Source organism: Salvelinus namaycush, chromosome 23 (assembly GCF_016432855.1).
Source record: "Salvelinus namaycush isolate Seneca chromosome 23, SaNama_1.0, whole genome shotgun sequence".
In the NCBI taxonomy this organism is placed as follows: Eukaryota; Metazoa; Chordata; class Actinopteri; order Salmoniformes; family Salmonidae; genus Salvelinus; species Salvelinus namaycush.
In genome coordinates, this window is record NC_052329.1 from 27,030,758 (window position 1) to 27,051,337 (window position 20,580).

The 20,580-nt window shown below is 45.6% G+C and overlaps 1 protein-coding gene, 4 non-coding genes and 2 pseudogenes across 5 annotated transcripts; 6 read left to right on the forward strand and 1 right to left on the reverse strand.

Moving 5' to 3' along the window:
- The first annotated feature begins 441 nt into the window (after positions 1-441).
- On the forward strand, positions 442-3,832 carry LOC120018252 (annotated as a pseudogene).
- On the reverse strand, positions 3,758-12,805 carry LOC120018253 (annotated as a pseudogene).
- On the forward strand, positions 12,788-18,240 carry LOC120018251 (40S ribosomal protein S3-like). Its single transcript, XM_038961349.1, has 7 exons — positions 12,788-12,909; positions 13,405-13,535; positions 14,425-14,518; positions 15,850-15,944; positions 16,539-16,726; positions 17,262-17,465; positions 18,166-18,240. Exons 1-6 carry the CDS (start codon positions 12,880-12,882, stop codon positions 17,459-17,461), a joined length of 738 nt encoding a protein of 245 aa, XP_038817277.1. The 5' UTR covers positions 12,788-12,879; the 3' UTR covers positions 17,462-17,465; positions 18,166-18,240.
- LOC120018995 lies at positions 14,844-14,991 on the forward strand. Its single transcript, XR_005472290.1, has one exon. It is a non-coding gene; the product is annotated as a small nucleolar RNA SNORD15 (small nucleolar RNA).
- Positions 16,221-16,367, forward strand: LOC120018980. The gene has a single exon (XR_005472277.1). It is a non-coding gene; the product is annotated as a small nucleolar RNA SNORD15 (small nucleolar RNA).
- Positions 16,939-17,086, forward strand: LOC120018979. The gene has a single exon (XR_005472276.1). It is a non-coding gene; the product is annotated as a small nucleolar RNA SNORD15 (small nucleolar RNA).
- On the forward strand, positions 17,760-17,906 carry LOC120018994. The gene has a single exon (XR_005472289.1). It is a non-coding gene; the product is annotated as a small nucleolar RNA SNORD15 (small nucleolar RNA).
- Positions 18,241-20,580: the final 2,340 nt, after the last annotated feature.

Here is a 20,580-nt window from a genome sequence, read left to right on the forward strand (position 1 = left end):
AAGTGACATTTGAGCGATACGTTCGTCTATTTGTTAGGGTTTTTAAACTTGTTTTCGTGTACTTGCTACAGTTCACCAGTTTGTTTACATGGTCACGTGGACAGAAATACGATCTAATAGTTCATAGGGATTCAACTTTAGAAATGTTTCTCACTAGATATGCTTATGTTTTATTATTATTAGAATAATTTATATCCATATTCCTTACAGCATTGCTCTCAAATTGACAACCCCTCTGAAAGACACACCAACACACAGATTGGAGAGCTTTGAGCAGGGCAGCCCCTGATGAGCAATGGATAGTACCCTCAGGTTCCTGGCTTATTCCCCAGCAGATGTTTCTGTTGGGATTCAAAACCGGCAAGCCTCCTGTTGCTAGGGCACCTTTTAGATTAAAAACGCAGCATTTGTTGCCTGCAGCAGCCGAGACACACATGCCCTATGTCGTCACCAGAGATCGCTTCCCTTTCCTGGAGACGCATGAAGGTGAAGGGCTGCTCCTCTTCCTATAAGGACTATAAACTGTGGCCCAGGGGAAGCCGCGCCTGAGACTGAGACGGACGTAAGTTATGATGATAATAGGACGGATAGCACATAGATATGGGCATGGGCTGCACCTTATATGATGATAATGTCACTCACTTTGTGTAGCATCACCCTGGAGTGCAGCCTGCAAATCTGGAGGAGGTACTTCAGAAGGGGGTGGAGACACTGGTCATCGGCCAGGGCATGAGTGAGGCACTGCAGGTGCCTGGACCCATACACACAGACTTTCCCTAGCCATACACATTTACCCCAAATATTGTTTATTATATTGACAAGATATTAGAATGACCAATCTAACAATGGAAATAAATGTCCTCAAAGATGGAAGGTAGGTGGGAGGTGAGATCAGGTTGGACTATTCTAACCAATGAGAGGGCAGATACGTGTGAACAATAGGCCATAGAGATATATAGAGGACTCATCTTTGTATCTGTGCCAGTATAGCATCTGACAGCAATAGACATAGCCTCAAAGGCAATCTCCTTTATAAAGTAGTACAATATGTTTCTTCATTGGCAGATTTTTTTCCAACTCATAAGAATCCCCACCCAGTTGACTACTTTAACATGTTGGAAGCCTTCAAATGGCAATGTCCATGCTAAAATGGATTATATCCATGATGAGTCCTCTATATATCTCTATGACAACAGGCACAACTACGGATATAGTAGTTTTTGGGTAAGTTACCGATATGCCACAGGCGTCCACTTATCACTGCATTCGTAACAACCTAAACATTACAAAAATTCCTTACAATTAAATAAGCCCCACGTAGCAAATTAGCAATTACATTTTTTCTTGACCAAATTCAAAACTCATTGACCTCCATACAACAATTCCTCACTTATTGGGCTTATTTGGACGACTGTACGTACATACCCCAACCAGAAGCCATGGATTACAGGCAACATAAGCACTGAGCTAAAGGCTAGAGCTGCCGCTTTCAAGGAGCGGGACACTAATCCGGCAGCTTATAAGAAATCCCGCTATGCCCTCCGACGGACCATCAAACAGGCAAAGCATCAATACAGGACTAAGATCGAATCGTACTACACCGGCTCCAACGCTAGTCGGATGTGGTAGGGCTTGCAAACTATTACAGACTACAAAAGGGAAGCACAGCCGAGAGCTGCCCATTGAAACGAGCCTACCAGACGAGCTAAATAACTTCTATGGAAGTAACACTGAAACATGCATGAGAGCACCAGCTGTTCCGGACAACTGTGTGACCACGCTCTCCGCAGCCGATGTGAGTAAGACCTTTACACAGGTCAGGGGTGTGTCTATATGGTCAACATTCACAAGGCCGCAGGGCCAGATGGATTACCAGGACCTGTACTCTGAGCATGCGCTGACCAACTGGCAAGTGTCTTCACTGACATTTTCAACCTCTCCCTGTCTGTAATACCAACATGTTTCAAGCAGACCACCATAGTCCCTGTGCCCAAGAACACTAAAGTAACCTGCCTAAATGACTACCGACCCGTAGCACTCACGTTGGTAGCCATGAAATGCTTTGAAAAGGCTGGTCATGGCTCACATCACCACCATTATCCCAGAAACCCTAGACCCACTCCAATTTGCTTATCGCACCAACAGATCCACAGATGATGCAATCTCTATTGCACTCCACACTGCCCTTTCACACCTGGACAAAAGGAACACCTATGTGAGAATGCTATTCATTGACTACAGCTCAGCGTTCAACACCATAGTGCCCTCAAAGCTCATCACTAAGCTAAGGACCCTGGGACTAAACACCTCACTCTGCAACTGGATCCTGATTGCACGGCCAGGCACGACTCCAACACCATCATTAAGTTTGCCAATGACACAACAGTGGTAGGCCTGATCACCAACAATGATGAGACAGCCTATAGGGAGGAGGTCAGAGACCTGACCTTGTGGTGCAAGGACAACAACCTCTCCCTCAACGTGATCAAGACAAAGGAGATGATTGTGGACTACAGGAAAAGAAGGACCGAGCACACCCCCATTCTTATCGACGGGGCTGTAGTGGAGCAGGTGGAGAGCTTCAAGTTCCTTGGTGTCCACATCACCAGAAAACTAACATGGTCCAAGCACACCAAGACAGTCATGAAGAGGGCACAACAAAAACTATTCCCCCTCAGGAGACTGAAAAGATTTTGCATGGGTCCTCAGATCCTCCAAAGGTTTTACAGCGGCACCATCGAGAGCATCCTGACGGGTTGAATCACTGCCTGGTATGGCAACTGCTCGGCCTCCGACCGCGGTACATCACCGGGGTCAAGCTTCCTGCCATCCAGGACCTCTATATCTGGCGGTGTCAGAGGAAGGCCCTAAAAATTGTCAGACTCCAGCCACCCTAGTCATAGACTGTTCTCTCTGCTACCGCACGGCAAGCGGTACCGGAGTGCCAAGTCTAGGTCCAAGAGGCTTCTAAATAGCTTCTACCCCCAAGCCATAAGACTCCTGAACAGCTAGTCAAATGGCAACCCAGACTATTTGAATTGCCCTTCCCCCACCCTCTTCTATGCTGCTGCTACTCTCTGTTATTATCTATGCATAGTCACTTTAATAACTCTACCTACATGTGCATATTACCTCAATTACCTCGACACCAGTGCCCCCGCACATTGACTCTGTACCGGTACCCCATGTATATAGCCCCGCTATTGTTATTTGCTGCTGCTCTTTAATTATTTGTTATTCTTATCTCTTACTTTTTTTGGGGGGGGGGGGGGGGGGGGGTTCTTAAAACTGCATTGTTGGTTAAGGGCTTGTAAGCATTTCACTGTAAGGTGTAACCTGTTGTATTCGGCGGTTGTGACAATTGTTTTTATTTGATTTAACTTTCAAAATACAGAAATCATCCCTGCAGCAAAATATGATACAAATTGCATGATTTATGTATTTGGAAAGTTACGTATCTTGAAAAAATGTTTTTCTTGTCAGCAATCAAGTTGAGACTATGTCAACAATGGACTAATGAAACAAAAACAAAATGATAGCGTTCGGGTGGAATTTGTCTTTTAAAGTCAGCTGCAATGTTGAACATGCTCTCTTTAAAAAGGTCCCTTCCTCAACTGTGGACTTTGTGTGACAGAGAGGAGTGGAACTGAGGGTGCTGCAGACTGTGAAGGCCGCCACAGAATACAACAACCTGGTTGGCCAGGGAGCCAAGGTGGGTGGCGTCTTCCACTCTACCTGCTGATGAAATCATACCACATACCATCTGGTTTCATTTATTGTCATTCAAAAAAAGTTTGTCCTTAACTATAGCAACTAGGAATAGCAACACACAGATCAGACAGGTGACCTCAGTGATACTCTGGCTTAGTCTCGGGCGGAATTCCAAATGGCACCCTATTCCCTTTACAGTGGTCAAAAGTAGTGCACTATATAGGGAATAGGGACCTATTTGGGACCAATTCTCATTCTAGTTGAGCATAAAGGCCAGTCAGCTAGTCAGCCAGCCACTAACAAATATATTGTTTTGTAAAAATTAACACAGTAAGGAAGGACCAGCTTTGAGGTCTGCACCAATGGCTGAGGAGAAGCAGGTCAGGGGTGGGAGAGGGAGAAGACAACAGACAAGATAGAAAAGACTAGAGGATAGGGAAACGGAGATGGATGTTTAAAGAGGTGTGTTTGGTGTCAGCGGCAGGCAGGTTTGGGCATGATGAAGACCTTGACAGGTTTGCTGAAGGGAATGGTTCCCTCAGTGGCACCCTCTGCTGGCTGGAGGCCTTCAATGCTGCTGTAGCTTTACGCTGTCTTACAGAGACGAGATGAGCTGTAGGCCAGCAGCAGCCTCACCTCGATCTGACACGCCTCTGAGAGAAAGACAGAGAGAAAGGGGCCGGGGTGAGTTTGTGTCCTCACCGGTCCATGCGGAGTGAGACAGGTAGAATGTGTGTGGGTGTGCCCCCACTAGTCCATGTGCTGTGAGACAGGTAGTGTGTGTCCTCACCAGTCCATGCGCAGTGAGACAAGTAGACCTGTGTGATGTGGCGGTGTGGTCCAGGACTCCTGAAGTCTCCAGGTTTAGGCTGAATCACATGAGACTCGCCGTCTGGATACAGCACCTGGAGAGAGACCGCGTGTGTGTGTGTGTAAAAGACAAAGCAAACTATTACAACTGGGACCAACACTTCATCCATGAGCAGGAGAGAGGAGATGGCACAGCTTATATACCGCTAGAGTCCTGAACAAAGGCTCCATTCTGATTCTCTACCCTTCACCCAGAAATGTGCATGTATGTCCACCTTATGCATCTACATTGGATTGGTGCAAGCATGGGAGTTAACACCATATTCCAGTTAATTCCTTTTAAATCCATGAGGGTGAGTGTATGAGTGCACATTTTTGGAGAAGTTTGGAGAATCGGAACGCAGCCAAGGGTTGTGTACCAGAGACCTTATAACAGGGTGTGTACCTGTACTTTGACAGTGTTGTGGGGGTCTTGTACGTGCTCCAGCGTAGCGTCAATGTCTAGCGCCACCACCAGGCCAGAGGTGAAATGCAGCGGGTTGTCAGACTCTCCTGTCGGCTCGATGATGGTCGCTGATGCACGCTGGACCTGCCAAATACCTGTGTGTGTGTGTGTGTGTGTATGTGTGTGTTCTGTGTACCTGTTTAGGTAATTGAAGGTTTAAGAAGCCACTCTGTCTCAGTGTGGTCTGAAGAATCTTGACCAGTTCTCCAGGCTTGCAGGCAGATAGCCTGGGACTCACGTCCAACAGCTTCCCCACAAAACTTTCCTGGAGGTGGGGCAGCTCCACCACAAACATCTTGGAGGCATAGAGGTTAGGATTCATCAGAATACCAAAAGAAAATGGTGTGCTTTCTGCAAGGTCAATGTTGCCACCATGTGGCGATAAATTAAAACAACAATTCAGTTGCCCAAATAAATACAAATGCATCAGTTTCTACTTATTTTCTTTTATAGGACAAATATTCTGTCTTTTTTGTTTTCAACGATATCAAACATTTATGAAATAAAATAGATTGATTGGTAGATTAAATGATAGTTAAAATAAATAGATAATATACCTCTGAAAGGATTCCACCTCCTGAAGGAACTTCTCACAGACACTGATGAGAGGTTCAACTCTGCAGAGAGATGAGAGGGGTTGAGCTGCTTGACAGTTATAGACATGAATGGTGGGGGTGTTTGTGTGTGTACTAACCCTCGCCAAGTACGGGCAGTCAGAACTCGCTGTAAGGCCTTAGCCTGTAGCCTGACATGGTGTATGGTGGCCACCTGTCTGTTCTCCAGACCACTATATAGGAACTCCAGTTTATACGTCTCCTCCAGCATCTACAAACACACACACACGACATTATATACACACAGCTCTGCATATCACATTACTGTCTAGGGGTAACGCCACCGGCTGAAGACACATACACACTGAGTGTACAAAACATTAGGAACATTTGCTCTTTCCTTGACAGACTGACCAGGTGACCCTTATTGATGTCACTTGTTAAATCCACTTCAATCAGTGTAGATGAAGGGGAGGAGACCTGGTTAAAGAAGAATTTTTAAGCCTTGAGACAATTGAGATATGGATTGTGTATGTGTGCCATTCAGAGGGTGAATGGGCAAGACAAAAGATGTCTTTGAACGGGGTATGGTAGTAAGTGCCAGGTTCACCGGTTTGTGTGTGTCAAGAACGGCAACGCTGCTGGGTTTTTCACACTCAACAGTTTCCCGTGTGTATCTAGAATGGTTCACCACCCAAAGGACATCCAGCCAACTTGACAACTGCGGGAGGCATTGCAGTCAACATGGGCCAACATCCCTGTCGAACACTTTTGACACCTTGTAGAGTCCATTCCCAATGAATTGAGGCTGTTCTGAGGGCAAAAGGGGGTGCAACTCAATATTAGGAAGGTGTTCCTAATGCTTTGTACACTCAGTGTATGTGCACCTCTTCCCACTGGAGACCGGGGTTCAATCCCCCTTCAACCCGTATCGCCCAACTGCCTGTATCCCTTCCACTTCAAATCTGTCTAAATAAAGTAAAAACAATACTACAAAAATACACATTCGTTTGTGCGTGTGTACCTGTTTGGCAGCAGCAGTTGCCATGGCGTTGTGTTTAAGGCAGAGGGGGACGGCCATGGTCCACAACTTCTCCTTCAAGGCCTGTGGGAAGGACACAAGGATATGAGGAAAGGCAATATGATTTGGGCATTCTGGTCAAATGTAATGCAGACAGACACCTGTCTATCCAGAGACACCTTGGTGAGCAGTAGTTGGCAGCGGAGGTAGGTGGCAGAAAAGTCAGCAGCCCCTGCCAGCTCTGTCTGTAGCTTCCCCAGTCTCTGTAGGTCTCTGAGACACACACACACAAAATAGTCACATCAAAATGTGTTTAATGTTTTGATAGTGTGTGTGTATATGTACCTGATAGTCAAGTTTAGCAGGTCCTGAGCCCCGGGGTCCTGTAGGTTTTGTATGGTGCTAACTCTGCTCAGACTCTGTTGGAGGAACAGCTGAGCAGACTCCACACTCCTGGAACCTTCTATACCACTCCCACCTGGGGCCTGCTTCCTCCCTGGTAACTACACACACACAACACAGTGGGTCTCAGCATGGGTCTACTGTCTGAAAGGGGTGTGTGTGTGTGTGTCTTACCCTGAGAGGAGGTACTAGGTGAGAGAGGCTGTCCCGTAAGTAGGTGTAATGTCTAAAGGTGTGGTCTGAGAACAGAACTGTCATGGTGGGACAAGACTGAGCTGCGTTGAACACCAGCACCAACACTGCAATATCTGTTATGCTAGGTCAGGACCACACAATAGGTATGTGTGTGTGTGTGTGTGTGTGTGTGTGTGTGTGTGTGTGTGTGTGTGTGTGTGTGTGTGTGTGTGTGTGTGTGTGTGTGTGTGTGTGGTATACAGGCAGGGTCGTCCATGTCTGGTTCAGGGGTGTGGAAGTAAGGGTGAGTACTGAGCAGCTCTGGAACCAGCGGTAATACCAGGGTAGGATGACGACAACCTAGAAACTTTAGACACCTAGAGAGAGATTGAGAGGGAGAGAGATGAAGATAGAGACAGAAAGAGAGAGTGTTGACTTGTAAAAGCTTTGCAAATTGACACACACACACAGGCTTACTTCCAGACAGAGTTGCGGTCGGTGGGGTACTTGGTGAGGTTTTTCAGCAGCTCCAGCAGAGCCAGTTGGATACACTCTTTAGTCGACATTGGTGAAACACAGCAACTCATGTAGCACCTCTCTGATGTCACGAGACGAGTCCTACACAGGTTACACATTTCAGTTGTTCATTTTTATCCATAAAAAAATTCTAACATTTAGAAATGTTCATCTTTCACCTTGTAAGTGTGAAAAGTGTGTGTGTCTGTGCGTGTGTGTGTTGGTGCATGCATGTGAAAGTCTGCGTGTGTATGTCTCCATATCTGTGTTGGTGTGTGTATTACCTCTAGTACAGCCAGTACAGTATCTAGCTGGTCTTCTCTCAGGGTGATGTTAGTAGAGATCTGTCTGAGGAGTGGATGTACTGCAGCCTGACCGCCTCAATCTCATCATTAAACATGTCAACCAGGAAGTCCAGGCACTTCTCAGCCAAGCTGGCAGATGATTGGGCGAGAGCAGAGAGTGCCTCCACAACAGCAATACGCACCTCTACAGATAACACACAGGCACATTATCATTTACACACACACAATACTCACACAAACAAACTCTCTCCCTCTCACAGCCTTTACAGGGGAGAAAAATAAATAACACACCACACACAGAGGCATCCCCCAAACACAAATACTGACACACACACACACACCCTTGCCGGTACACACGCACTTACCGACACACACGCACTTACCGTACATCTCGTCCTCCAGTCCGTGAACAAAGGCTCCGCAGGCCTCCCGAGGCGATCAGGTTGACAGCTGAGGTGTCCATCTTCTCCTTGGAAGCATCATCAGCCCATTTCCTCCCCGAGGAGAACTCACCAGACACATAGAGCTCCTTGGCCCGCTCATGAGCAGTACGTTTCCTCTGAGATATAGATAACACACACGTACATATATATTATAAACGCAGCAAAAAAAGAAACGTCCTCTCACTGTCAACTGCATTTATTTTCAGAAAACATAACATGTGTAAATATTTGAATGAACATAACAAGATTCAACAACTGAACAAGTTCCACAGACATGTGATTAACAGAAATTGAATAATGTATCCCTGAACAAAGGGGGGGGGGGGGGTCAAAATATCAAAAGTAAGTCAGTATCTGGTGTGGCCACCAGCTGCATTATGTACTGCAGTGCATCTCCTCCTCATGGACTGCACCAGATTTGCCAGTTCTTGCTGTGGGATGTTACCCCACTCTTCCACCAAGGCACCTGCAAGTTCCCGGACATTTCTGGGGGGGGGGGGGGATTGGCCCTAGCCCTCACCCGCCGATCCAACAGGTCCCAGACGTGCTCAATGGGATTGAGATCCGGGCTCTTCGCTGGCCATGGCAGAACACTGACATTCCTGTCTTGCAGGAAATCACGCACAGAATGAGCAGCATGGCTGGTGGCATTGTCATGCTGGAGGGTCATGTCAGGATGAGCCTGCAGGAAGGGTACCACATGAGGGAGGATGTCTTCCCTGTAATGCACAGCGTTGAGATTGCTTGCAATGACAACAAGCTCAGTCCGATGATGCTGTGACACACCACCCCAGACACTCCACCTCCAAATTGATCCCGCTCCAGAGTACAGGCCTCGGTGTAACGCTCATTCCTTCGACGATAACCGCGAATCCGACCATCACCCCTGGTGAGACAAAACCGCGACTCATCAGTGAAGAGCACTTTTTGCCAGTCCTGTCTGGTCCAGCGACAGTGGGTTTGTGCCCATAGGCGACGTTGTTGCCGGTGATGTCTGGTGAGGACCTGCCTTACAACAGGCCTACAAACCCTCAGTCCAGCCTCTCTCGGCCTATTGCGGACAGTCAGAACTGATGGAGGGATTGTGCGTTCCTGGTGTAACTCGGGCAGTTGTTGTTGCCATCCTGTACCTGTCACGCAGGTGTGATGTTCGGATGTACCGATCCTGTATCGCAGGATAGGATCCTGTATCCTACGAGGACAATCAGCTGTCCGTACTGTCTCCCTGTAGCGCTGTCTTTGGCTTCTCACAGTATGGACATTGCAATTTATTGCCCTGTTCACATCTGCAGTCCTCATGCCTCCTTGCAGCATGCCTAAGGCACGTTCACACAGATGAGCAGGGACCCTGGGCATCTTTCTAGAAAGGCCTCTTTAGTGTCCTAAGTTTTCATAACTGTGACCTTAATTGCCTACAGTCTGTGAGCTGTTAGTGTCTTAACAACCGTTCCACAGGTGCATGTTCATTAATTGTTTATGGCTCATTGAACAAGCATGGGAAACAGTGTTTAAACCCTCTACAATGAAGATCTGTGAAGTTATTTGGATTTTTACGAATTATCTTTGAAAGAAAGGGTCCTGAAAAAGGGACATTTACATACGCATACAGAAATAAATCACTCTCTCAACTATTATTCTGACATTTCACATTCTTAAAATAAAGTGGTGATCCTAACTGACCGAAGACAGGGGATTTTTACTCGGATTAAATGTTAGGAATTGTGAAAAACTGAGTTTAAATGTATTTGGCTAAGGTGTATATAAACTTCCGACTTCAACTGTATGTATATTGGGACGTAACAGGAGCAAGTGAGGTCATACCATGGCTTTGATGGCCGCCGTGCGCACCCTGGGGTACTGGTCGGAAGAGTAGTCACTGATGACGCTCTGCGTGTCTCTCACACACACTCCGCCAGACACCCCTTTTAGGGAGAGTGGAAAGTAGTCACATAACACACTACTGCTGCACATCCCACACACATCTCTCACAGACATGGACATGGTGATGTGACGAGGGGACTAGTCTGGTTAAATTAAGTATAAACATGTTATGTAGTGAATATTTTTTATTGTTGTTGACTCAACTACCCTGGTTAACGCAAATAGAAATACACACCTGGAGCACCGCCCCTAATCACAGCTGGAACCAATCCCTGTCCGTCTTTATTTAGGGGCGTGTCCACATTTCCCAGGCAACTCAGGAGTTGCATGCATTTATTCCTCACGCCGAAATATGTGTCTGACAGGTGCTGAGAGAGAGGAGGATGAGCAAGAGGGATGAGAGATCGATGAGCGAGAGAGGGATGAGCGAGATCGATGAGCAAGGGGGACGAGTGGGGGGGATGAGCGAGATCGATGAGCAAGGGGGACGAGTGAGAGAGGGATGAAAAAGAGGTATGAGAGAGATTCAACTTGCAGACCACATCTGTGTTTTACCTTGCAGGCCACCTCTATGAGTCTGTGTCTAACAGTAGGGCTTTCTGGGAGCTGAGTGCCGATGACCAACAGAGTGTCCAGCAGCTGAGCCAGGACCTGGTGGAACTCTGGACACACACACACACAGAGAAGAAAACACAGAGACATGGACTAGGTCAGAGAAGATATGGGATAGAGTGTTACGATGTACGAAGTGTGTGTATCAGAGTGTAACTTATTCTCTGTGTTGAATGTGTTGAGGGTGTCATCTAGGATACTCTCAGGGCTGAAGTTCTGGGTCTTACTAAGCAGGCCGATCAGAGAGGCAATCTTCAGCCGCACAGAGTTATCCTGCTCCTACAGAGACATACATACATACACACACACGTACAAGTTATCACTCTCCTACAGGAAGACAGGAGCAAGGTGAGGGAAAGAAGGGATGGAAGAAGGAGAGGCAGAAAGGATAAAAGTAGGAGGGGAGAAAGGAGGGACCATGGAAGGAGGGGAGAGGATAGCTGCTCTTAGCAACGCGGGCCTATTTCCATACACTAGCTTTGCTTTCAATTGTATTGGGTTGCACAAAAACAGTTTGCGGGAAGCCAGAAGTTAAATACAATTCCATTTCTACTTACTGTGCCGGTGGGCAGGAAGGTTGGTCATTATGACAGGGGGAATTTGACAAAATATCTAAAAGATTGTATTATTAAACAGACTTTCCAAACGTGGGTCTGTTGTAGACCCACTTCTAATCTGCATATCTCATGTCAAAATAAAAGTCCCCCGTAAGTTATTCCTTTTTGGTCCACATATGGCGCATGTGCAAGACTTTTATTTTGGCATAAGGTAAGCAGAGAGTACGTTGGCACAGTACGTTGACATCATATTTTATTGAACTTCTGGCTTTCCGCTGACTGTTTTTGTGCAACCCAATACAACTGAAAGCAACGCTAGTGTATGTAAATACACCCGCATTGCTAAGAGCAGCTAGGGATAGGAGGGCTGCTTTACTTTGTAATAGTGTTCCAGGAGGAAGAGAAGGGAGAGAGATGAAGGATAGATAGAAAGAGAAGAGAAAGGACGGATGGAGAAGATGGAGGGATGGAAGGATGAAAGGATTAAAGCCAGGACACCATACCTTGTAGTAGTGTTCCAGTAGTATGCGCACCACCCCCTCTGCCTCCATGGAGCTGCGGGCAAAGTGCAGCAGGTACTGCAAGGCATCAGTGGGGTTGGAAGCCTTACACAGGTCAATGTGCAGCGCTGCAGACTTACTTGGTTTGGTCAGACGGAGCTTCTTGGCTGGAGCCTCCTCTTGGGGAAGCTGTTGATCAACAGAGACAATGGATTACCTTTTCTTTTTAATTTTGTGATATGAGATGATACGGATCTGGATAGCTAAACGGCATATCTAAAGCTGTAGGGATCGAACTATAGCTAGGATCTAGACAAAGCTAGCCCGGATCAGTTTGTGCTCCTCCCCACTATATTGCTGTCCTTTGCATGATCATAACAGAAACAGACTGCCACTCAAGCTAGAACAAGATTGCAATTGTACACCAGCCAGCATAACTAGCTACCACTGGCCATTTGCTCAGATCCCTGTGACCCAGCTTTTCTATGAGGCCAAGTTAATAAAAGAGGATGCATGATGTTATCAACAACTCGGTGTTGTTATTGTTAGCAGCTACGAAACACTCAGACCCAGTCTAACGTTAGCTAGCTGGCTTGCTATTATTGAAAGAACAACGTTGGTTAAAGGTGAATGTTTCGTTTTTTTACGTAATCATGATCTACCAACCTGGACAACTTTTGAGAATTCTTCGTAAACTCGCTTTTTGAGATGTGCTGCCATTTCCAACGAAGTTAACGTTCGTTGTTTAGCTAACGGTAGCTACCAGTATTTTTTTTTTTTAAAGCGCCCAACACATCGTCATCAAGTGTCGACGGAACACGCAATTCTGGGTATAAATATACTTCCGGTTCCTTAACAATTTCTTTCCTGTCAGCGGCCTCCAATAAGATGGCTGTGCAAATCTCAAAGAAGAGGAAGGTCAGTTCACATTTCGTCCCAAAATGCTCTTTATAGCGGATGCATTTGTAGCAAATTCGGATGCCATGTGTTAGCAGTATGAATACAGAGTTGGTTGTAGTATTGTTCAGCGTCCTCGTCCCCTAGTCTAAAGAGGATTACCACAGATGCTAGCTACCGGTACAGGAATCCTCACTCCTCTAGTGAACGTGTCACGGGTTGCCTTTTATATCGTACTAGTGAGTAAGCATAACCATAATAGCACCATTAAAATAATTTAGTTGCAACTCTGATTCTCGAATGGATGTCTGTAGATTAGTGGTCAGTGTCTAGTTGGCTAATGTTAAAGTCACACAGGTGGCAGGATACTTTATTTTAACTTTGGCCCTAACGTCAACGTTACAGTTCACCAGCTCTGTAACTTGCTGGCCAATGATGCTACCTACAGTAGCACGTTCACTAGTGGCTATGTAACTACAAGCATGTTCCCTACAACCTTGTGTTATCCTTTGTTAGTTTGTCGCGGACGGAATCTTCAAAGCCGAGCTGAACGAGTTCTTGACGCGCGAGCTTGCCGAGGATGGGTATTCCGGTGTGGAGGTGCGTGTGACCCCGACCAGGACCGAGATCATAATCCTGGCCACAAGGTAACGTTACTGGTATGTTGGTAGCTAGTGGTGTTATTCCGGCTTTAAAAGGTTTATTGTTGGTAGTATAATGAATTGTGTAAGGGGTAGGATTGGGCGGTATCCAGATTTTTATACCGTGCCATGCCGGGATATACTGTATTACCGGTAGTGCACACAAGGGGGCAATTTTTTCCCAAACGTAAGCCGAAAGTATGTCACATAATGATAACAAAATGCTAACAAGTACTAAGGAATACAGGTGCTAAAATAGAACTTGGTTGTATTTCAAAATCAAATTGTATTAGTCACATGCGCCGAATACAACAGGTGTAGACCTGCAACAGGTGTAGACCAATTTACACAATAAATTGGCAACTTGTGAATGGAATGAAATAAATCATCTTGTTTCTCACAAGTGTAGCATGGGTTGTGAGCTCTGCAAACAACGTGTCAACTCCCACAATGAGAACGATATACGAATAATAATAATTTAATGCATTAACAAAAATCACCATAACCAAACATTCTGGAGTGAGATGTTTCTTGTGCATCTTAGCCACACTCCCCTTCTTGGACAGTGGTATTTTATTCCACTGAGACAGGTGCAAATCGGACTGTCTCGTGTGCAACTGCTCAACACAAAAAATCTTGTTTAGATGGTGGGTTAGGGTTGGCGAAAGTGGTCTGCTTTAGAAAGGGCCATTTTGCCAAAGTGTGTTCATCGTAATGAGAACACTGACGCATTCCAGCTACTGTCCTGCATCATTCAAACTAATCTGCGGTTACTAACTCAAAAATATCTATCAGATTTTTAAATATTAAAGACCTGTTAAATACGGCTGGAGCTTTCAGGAAAACAAGATGACTGATAACTGATTTCATACAAAGTAATAATGGATTGTTTCAGGACCCAGAATGTTCTGGGAGAGAAGGGCCGTCGCATCCGGGAGCTGACCGCTGTTGTTCAGAAGAGGTTTGGCTTCCCTGAAGGCAACGTGGAGGTAAATGCACACTACTGACATGCATCCACTGGACACACTACAGCTGCTTACGTGTAAACATTAGACATACTCCCTAACCCCAACATCAAGGAGCTGACAACTGTGGTTCAGAAGAGGTTTGGCTTCTGATGGCAGTGTGGAGGAGAGAGGAATATGATTGTGTTAAGTTTAAATTAAAACAAGTGTAAATTCCACATTGGGGACGATTTTAAATGTGTTAATCAACTTACAACAACCAACCTCAAGTGTGTGGCTGAAGGTAGTCTATTACTGGAGAAGCTCTAGCTTTGCCTTTGCACCAGACTGTTAACCAGGAACCACTTTCCTTCAGTGATGATACGATGACGAGTCGGAATGGACACGGTTTGTCTCTGGGGTCGCTGAGTCAGGGTCACGTTCTGTGTCTCTGGGTTCAGTTCCCCAGTGCAGCGTGTCTTTTCAGTTGAAGACATCGAGGCATTTGTCTGAGAAGGACTCAATCCAGTATAGGAAATGTGTGGATTGATGTTTTCTTGTTAAGGAGTAAGGTGGCTAGTTGGGTAAGAAGAAGGTAGTCAGCGATGAAGTAGTTGGCGTTCTAGATACTATTTCCACCACAATTTTAAGAATGTGAATCGTGAGGCTACACTTCTCTGCTGTGGTGGTCCCGCGGCTATCACACTGCAGCAGCCGCACCAAGCTTTAAGCTGTGTAGCCTCTCCCACTCTGTATGTGTAGAAGGTTAACCTCCCCACCCACTCTCTGTATGTGTAGAAGGTTAACCTCCCCACCCACTCTCTGTATGTGTAGGTTAACCTCCCCACCCACTCTCTGTATGTGTAGAAGGTTAACCTCCCCACCCACTCTCTGTATGTGTAGAAGGTTAACCTCCCCACCCACTCTCTGTATGTGTAGAAGGTTAACCTCCCCACCCACTCTCTGTATGTGTAGAAGGTTAACCTCCCCACCCACTCTCTGTATGTGTAGAAGGTTAACCTCCCCACCCACTCTCTGTATGTGTAGAAGGTTAACCTCCCCACCCACTCTCTGTATGTGTAGAAGGTTAACCTCCCCACCCACTCTCTGTATGTGTAGAAGGTTAACCTCCCCACCCACTCTCTGTATGTGTAGAAGGTTAACCTCCCCACCCACTCTCTGTATGTGTAGAAGGTTAACCTCCCCACCCACTCTCTGTATGTGTAGAAGGTTAACCTCCCCACCCACTCTCTGTATGTGTAGAAGGTTAACCTCCCCACCCACTCTCTGTATGTGTAGAAGGTTAACCTCCCCACCCACTCTCTGTATGTGTAGAAGGTTAACCCCCCCCCCCCCCCCCCACTCTCTCCCTCTAGCTGTATGCTGAGAAGGTTGCAACACGTGGTCTGTGTGCCATTGCTCAGGCTGAGTCCCTGCGCTACAAGTTGCTGGGAGGACTGGCTGTACGTAGGTAAGCCGAACCCTGGCCTGTGAGCTCTAACATGTTGCACCTAGACACTGCTTCATGGTCAGTTATGCATTAACCTGTAATGGAGCAGGTTTCACTCTGTAATGGTACAGGTTAGGATTTGGGAAGGTAAGCAGGTTCTAGATCTTATCTTGAGCAGCCCCTGGTTAGCTTAGCATGCTAACATGAGTGTTTCTAGGAATCCATTGAGCAGAACATACCCCTGCTGTTACAGTCCACTTTCTGGAACTTTCTCATGATATAAAGTAGAATGTCTCCCTTCGGTGATGATACGATGACGAGTCGGAATGGGATAGTTCGTCTCTGGGGTCGCTGAGTCAGGGTCACGTTCTGTGTCTCTGGGTTCAGTTCCCCAGTGCAGCGTGTCTTTTCAGTTGAAGACATCGAGGTATTTGTCTGAGAAGGGCCAGCAAAATTGCTCGTAATGTCAGATGTGATCTCATAGTTGACATGAGTATTAAAACAATTTTCTTTCTCATTTACACCCTCCCCTCCTTTCATCCTCTCGCTCTCCCCCACCCGCTGTCTTTTCTCCACCTTCTCCACCCCTTTCCTCTCCTTCTATCCCTCTTCCAGGGCTTGCTATGGTGTGCTGAGGTTCATCATGGAGAGTGGCTCTAAGGGTTGTGAAGTGGTAGTTTCTGGGAAACTGAGGGGTCAGAGGGCCAAGTCAATGAAATTTGTTGACGGCCTGATGATCCACAGTGGAGACCCAGTCAACTACTACGTAGACACTGCTGTACGCCACGTCCTGCTCCGACAGGGTGAGTACCAAATCAACCCCTAGACACTACTACCCCTAAACAGTGAGTCCCAAGTCAACCCCTATACCCTACCTCTAGACAATACTACTAATGGTTAGACAGCGAATACCAAATCAACCCCTATACTCTACCCCTAGATTATTCTGCTCTGTCAAGGTGAGTCATCAACAGTATAATTTTTGGTCTGTTGCTTTTAAAGATGAAATGTTTTCCTTCAGTGATGATACGATGACGAGTCGGAACAGACACAGGTTGTCTCTGCGGTCACTGGGTCAGGGACACGTTCTGTGTCTCTGGGTTCAGTTCCCCAGAGCAGCGTGTCTCTTCAATTGAAGACATCGAGGCATTTGTCTGAGAAGGGCCAGGAATGACATAAGTCTAGTTATATTATGATCAACCTCTTTCTTGCTACACTACACACAGGCTAACCCTCATACTCTATTCTATATGCTTCACGGTTCTGCGTATACTCTGTTCTACGTACGCAGAATGATAACTGTTGGGTAGAGGGCACTGATGTGTTTTTGTCTGTCAGGTGTGCTGGGCATCAAGGTGAAGATCATGTTACCATGGGACCCCAGTGGTAAGATCGGCCCCAAGAAGCCTCTGCCAGACCATGTGAGCATTGTGGAGCCCAAAGACGAGACTATCCCCTCCACCCCTGTGTCTGAGCAGAAGGGGGCCAAGCCAGAGGCCCCAGCAGCCATGCCACCGACTCCTGTACCCACCGCATAGACAGGTACTATACCCTAACACTAACCCAGCCACCGCATAGTAGAAATGTACTGTAAATCAGTCTCAACTGGTTTTGCCTCAGGACCCAAATTTAACCAGATTGACTCAAAATTTGCATTGTGGGGGCACACCACAAATGAAATCTGAGATCATTTTTAGATTGATAATGTATTAATTGTGGAGGAGGCTTGTGGTAGTGAAAGGACCCCCCCCATGATTGTCTTATTTTAAAATGCTCCACCAAAGCGTCTATCTCAGGGTGGGATACACTAGTTTGTTTAGTTTAGTTTACGCTTCCCTTCTGTGATGATACGATGACGAGTCGGAATGGGACACTGCCTGTCTGGGGTCACTGGGTCAGCGTCACGTTCTGTGTCTCTGTGTTCAGTTCCCCAGAGCAGCGTGTCTCTTCAGTTGAAGACATCGAGGCATTTGTCTGAGAAGGGCTTCTTGACTTTATCAAATATGTGTGTCTCAAATGGCACCACATTCCCTTAATTTTGCACTACCTTTGACCAGGACCCATAGGGCTCTGTTCAAAAGCAGTACAGTGTATACTGATGGCGGTATTGACCTTGAGGATGTTTCTAGACTGTTGCGCTTTTAGCTAAGCTATTGTATGTTGTGTATAATTCACAAGCTGTGATTCTGGTAGGGTTAGGGATGGTGTCCTAATGTCGGATATTCTGTCTTTTCTTCTCCAGGTGTCAAACATTTGTTCAGATGGAAGCAGGACCCTGAATTTTCTTTCTGTACAAAAATAAAACCTGGAAAATACACCTTGTGTTGTCTGTCTCAACTTTCTGTTCCAACCATGCTAATTATTTAATTAGATAATTGTTTGGTTTATGGCACTTTTACAGTTGGTGAATGGTAAGTAGCAAGGCGTCTGGGTAGCCAGGTAAGGAAGTGCCACCTCAATAACTACTTAATAAAAAAATTTTAAAATCCCATTGTTTTGGAGAATAATATACCTTATAAAAACAGAACTATTCAGAACTGAGTACCAACAAAGGACCTAGAACGCAATTGTTTAATAAACCAAGCTTGTTTTAGCCCATGGTCATGTTCTAAAACTTCTTGTCGCTGTCATGGAAAATCATTCCTTGATGTGTTGTAGGGCAACAGAACCCTCTTCTGGTAATTTACCCAGATATCAAAGAGTATACTGTCCTTTCCGCACCCGTGTTTGGGTTACTTGTTACTAGTAGCTTATTTTATATTGAACCAAAAACGAAAGCAACAATTTTTGGATTCCAGTTCATTTGAGAAAATCTGTTAATTTAAATACATTTATTAGGCCCATGGTCTGCGGTTGTGAGGCCAGTTGTCCATACTGCCACATTTTCTGAAACAGGTTTTATGGTAGAGAAATGAACATTGCATGCTCTGGTGGACATTCCTGCAGTCGGCATGCCAATTGCGCGCTCCCTCGAATTGAGACATTTTGGCATTGTGTCGCGACAACTGCACATAGAGGCCCTTTTTTGTCCCCGGCACGAGGTGCACCTGTGTAATTATGCTATTTAATCAGCTTCTTGATATGCCACACCGGTCAGCTGGATGGATTATTTTGGCAAAGGAGAAATGCTTACTAACAGGGATGTAAACAATACATTTTTGTTCACTATTTGAGAGATAAGCTTATGGAACATTTCTCAGGTCTTTTATTGCAGCTTATGAAACATGGGACCAAAACATTACATTTTACACTGAACAAAACTATAAATGCACTTTCCCTGAACTGAGCACCGTTGGGACAGCAAAATTGTCCTTCAGTACAAACCTGTCACGGATACCCACCTGGGGCCATGCCTGGACAGGCTGAGACCATAGAAATAGTGATACCTGAAACTCTGGACTTGACCACGCCCATAGACACACCTCAGTACCACCGAGGTAGTCGATTACCGGGCGATGGCCCATGACCTGGCGGAGGAATGCTTGCCCTTCTCAAATTGAACAGTTTTCTGCACTGCCCGACCCTACATCATTACCCCACGTGCTTGATGTCACTGGTTTAAACTGACTTCGCCATCGGCTTTCACCGGTGTATGGTACTGATGGTTTCTATAATTGTGGCTAGATGGAGTACAGCTTCATCTCGTCAGGTAGGGGGTTAACAGTTAACTGTAGCACTTTAGCTAATCATTTTCTTAAGGTAATTTCCTAAATCAAATTTATTTATATAGCCCTTCGTACATCAGCTGATATCTCAAAGTGCTGTACAGAAACCCAGCCTAAAACCCCAAACAGCAAGCAATGCAGGTGTAGAAGCACGGTGGCTAGGAAAAACTCCCTAGAAAGGCCAAAACCTAGAGGAACCAGGCTATGAGGGGTGGCCAGTCCTCTTCTGGCTGTGCCGGGTGGAGATTATAACAGAACATGGCCAAATGTTCATAAATGACCAGCATGGTCAAATAATAATCACAGTAGTTGTCGAGGGTGCAGCACCTCAGGAGTAAATGTCAGTTGACTTTTCATAGCCGATCATTAACTTCTAGTTCCTCCCAAACCCGGATCCGGGAGCACCCCCATCAGTAAAAAAGCTGACTAGCATAGCGTCACAAGTAAATACTAGCATCTAAATATCATTAAATCACAAGTCCAAGACACCAGATGAAAGATACACATCTTGTGAATCCAGCCATCATTTCTGATTTTTAAAATGTTTTACAGGGAAGACACTGTAAATCTATTAGCTAACCACGTTAGCAAAAGACACCACTTTTTTTTACTCCACCATTTTTTTCCTGCATAGGTAGCTATCACAAATTCGACCAAATAAAGATATAAATAGCCACTAACCAAGAAACAACTTCATCAGATGACAGTCTGATAACATATTTATTGTATAGCATATGTTTTGTTAGAAAAATGTGCATATTTCAGGTATAAATCATAGTTTACCATTGCAGCCACCATCACAACTCTCACCAAAGCGACTAGAATAACTACAGAGAGCAACGTGAATTACCTAAATACTCATAAAACATTTCTGAAAAATACACAGCGTACAGCAAATGAAAGACAAAGATCTTGTGAATCCAGCCAATATTTCAGATTTTTTAAGTGTTTTACAGCGAAAACACAATATAGCATTATATTAGCTTACTACA

Excerpts from the sequence above, each read along its gene's own strand:
- LOC120018251 (XM_038961349.1), top strand. The coding sequence starts at position 12,880 with ATGGCTGTGCAAATCTCAAAGAAGAGGAAG. Across the intron at positions 12,910-13,404 it reads AAATCTCAAAGAAGAGGAAG|TTTGTCGCGGACGGAATCTT; the intron begins GTCAGTTCACAT and ends ATCCTTTGTTAG. Across the intron at positions 14,519-15,849 it reads TCCCTGAAGGCAACGTGGAG|CTGTATGCTGAGAAGGTTGC; the intron begins GTAAATGCACAC and ends CTCTCCCTCTAG.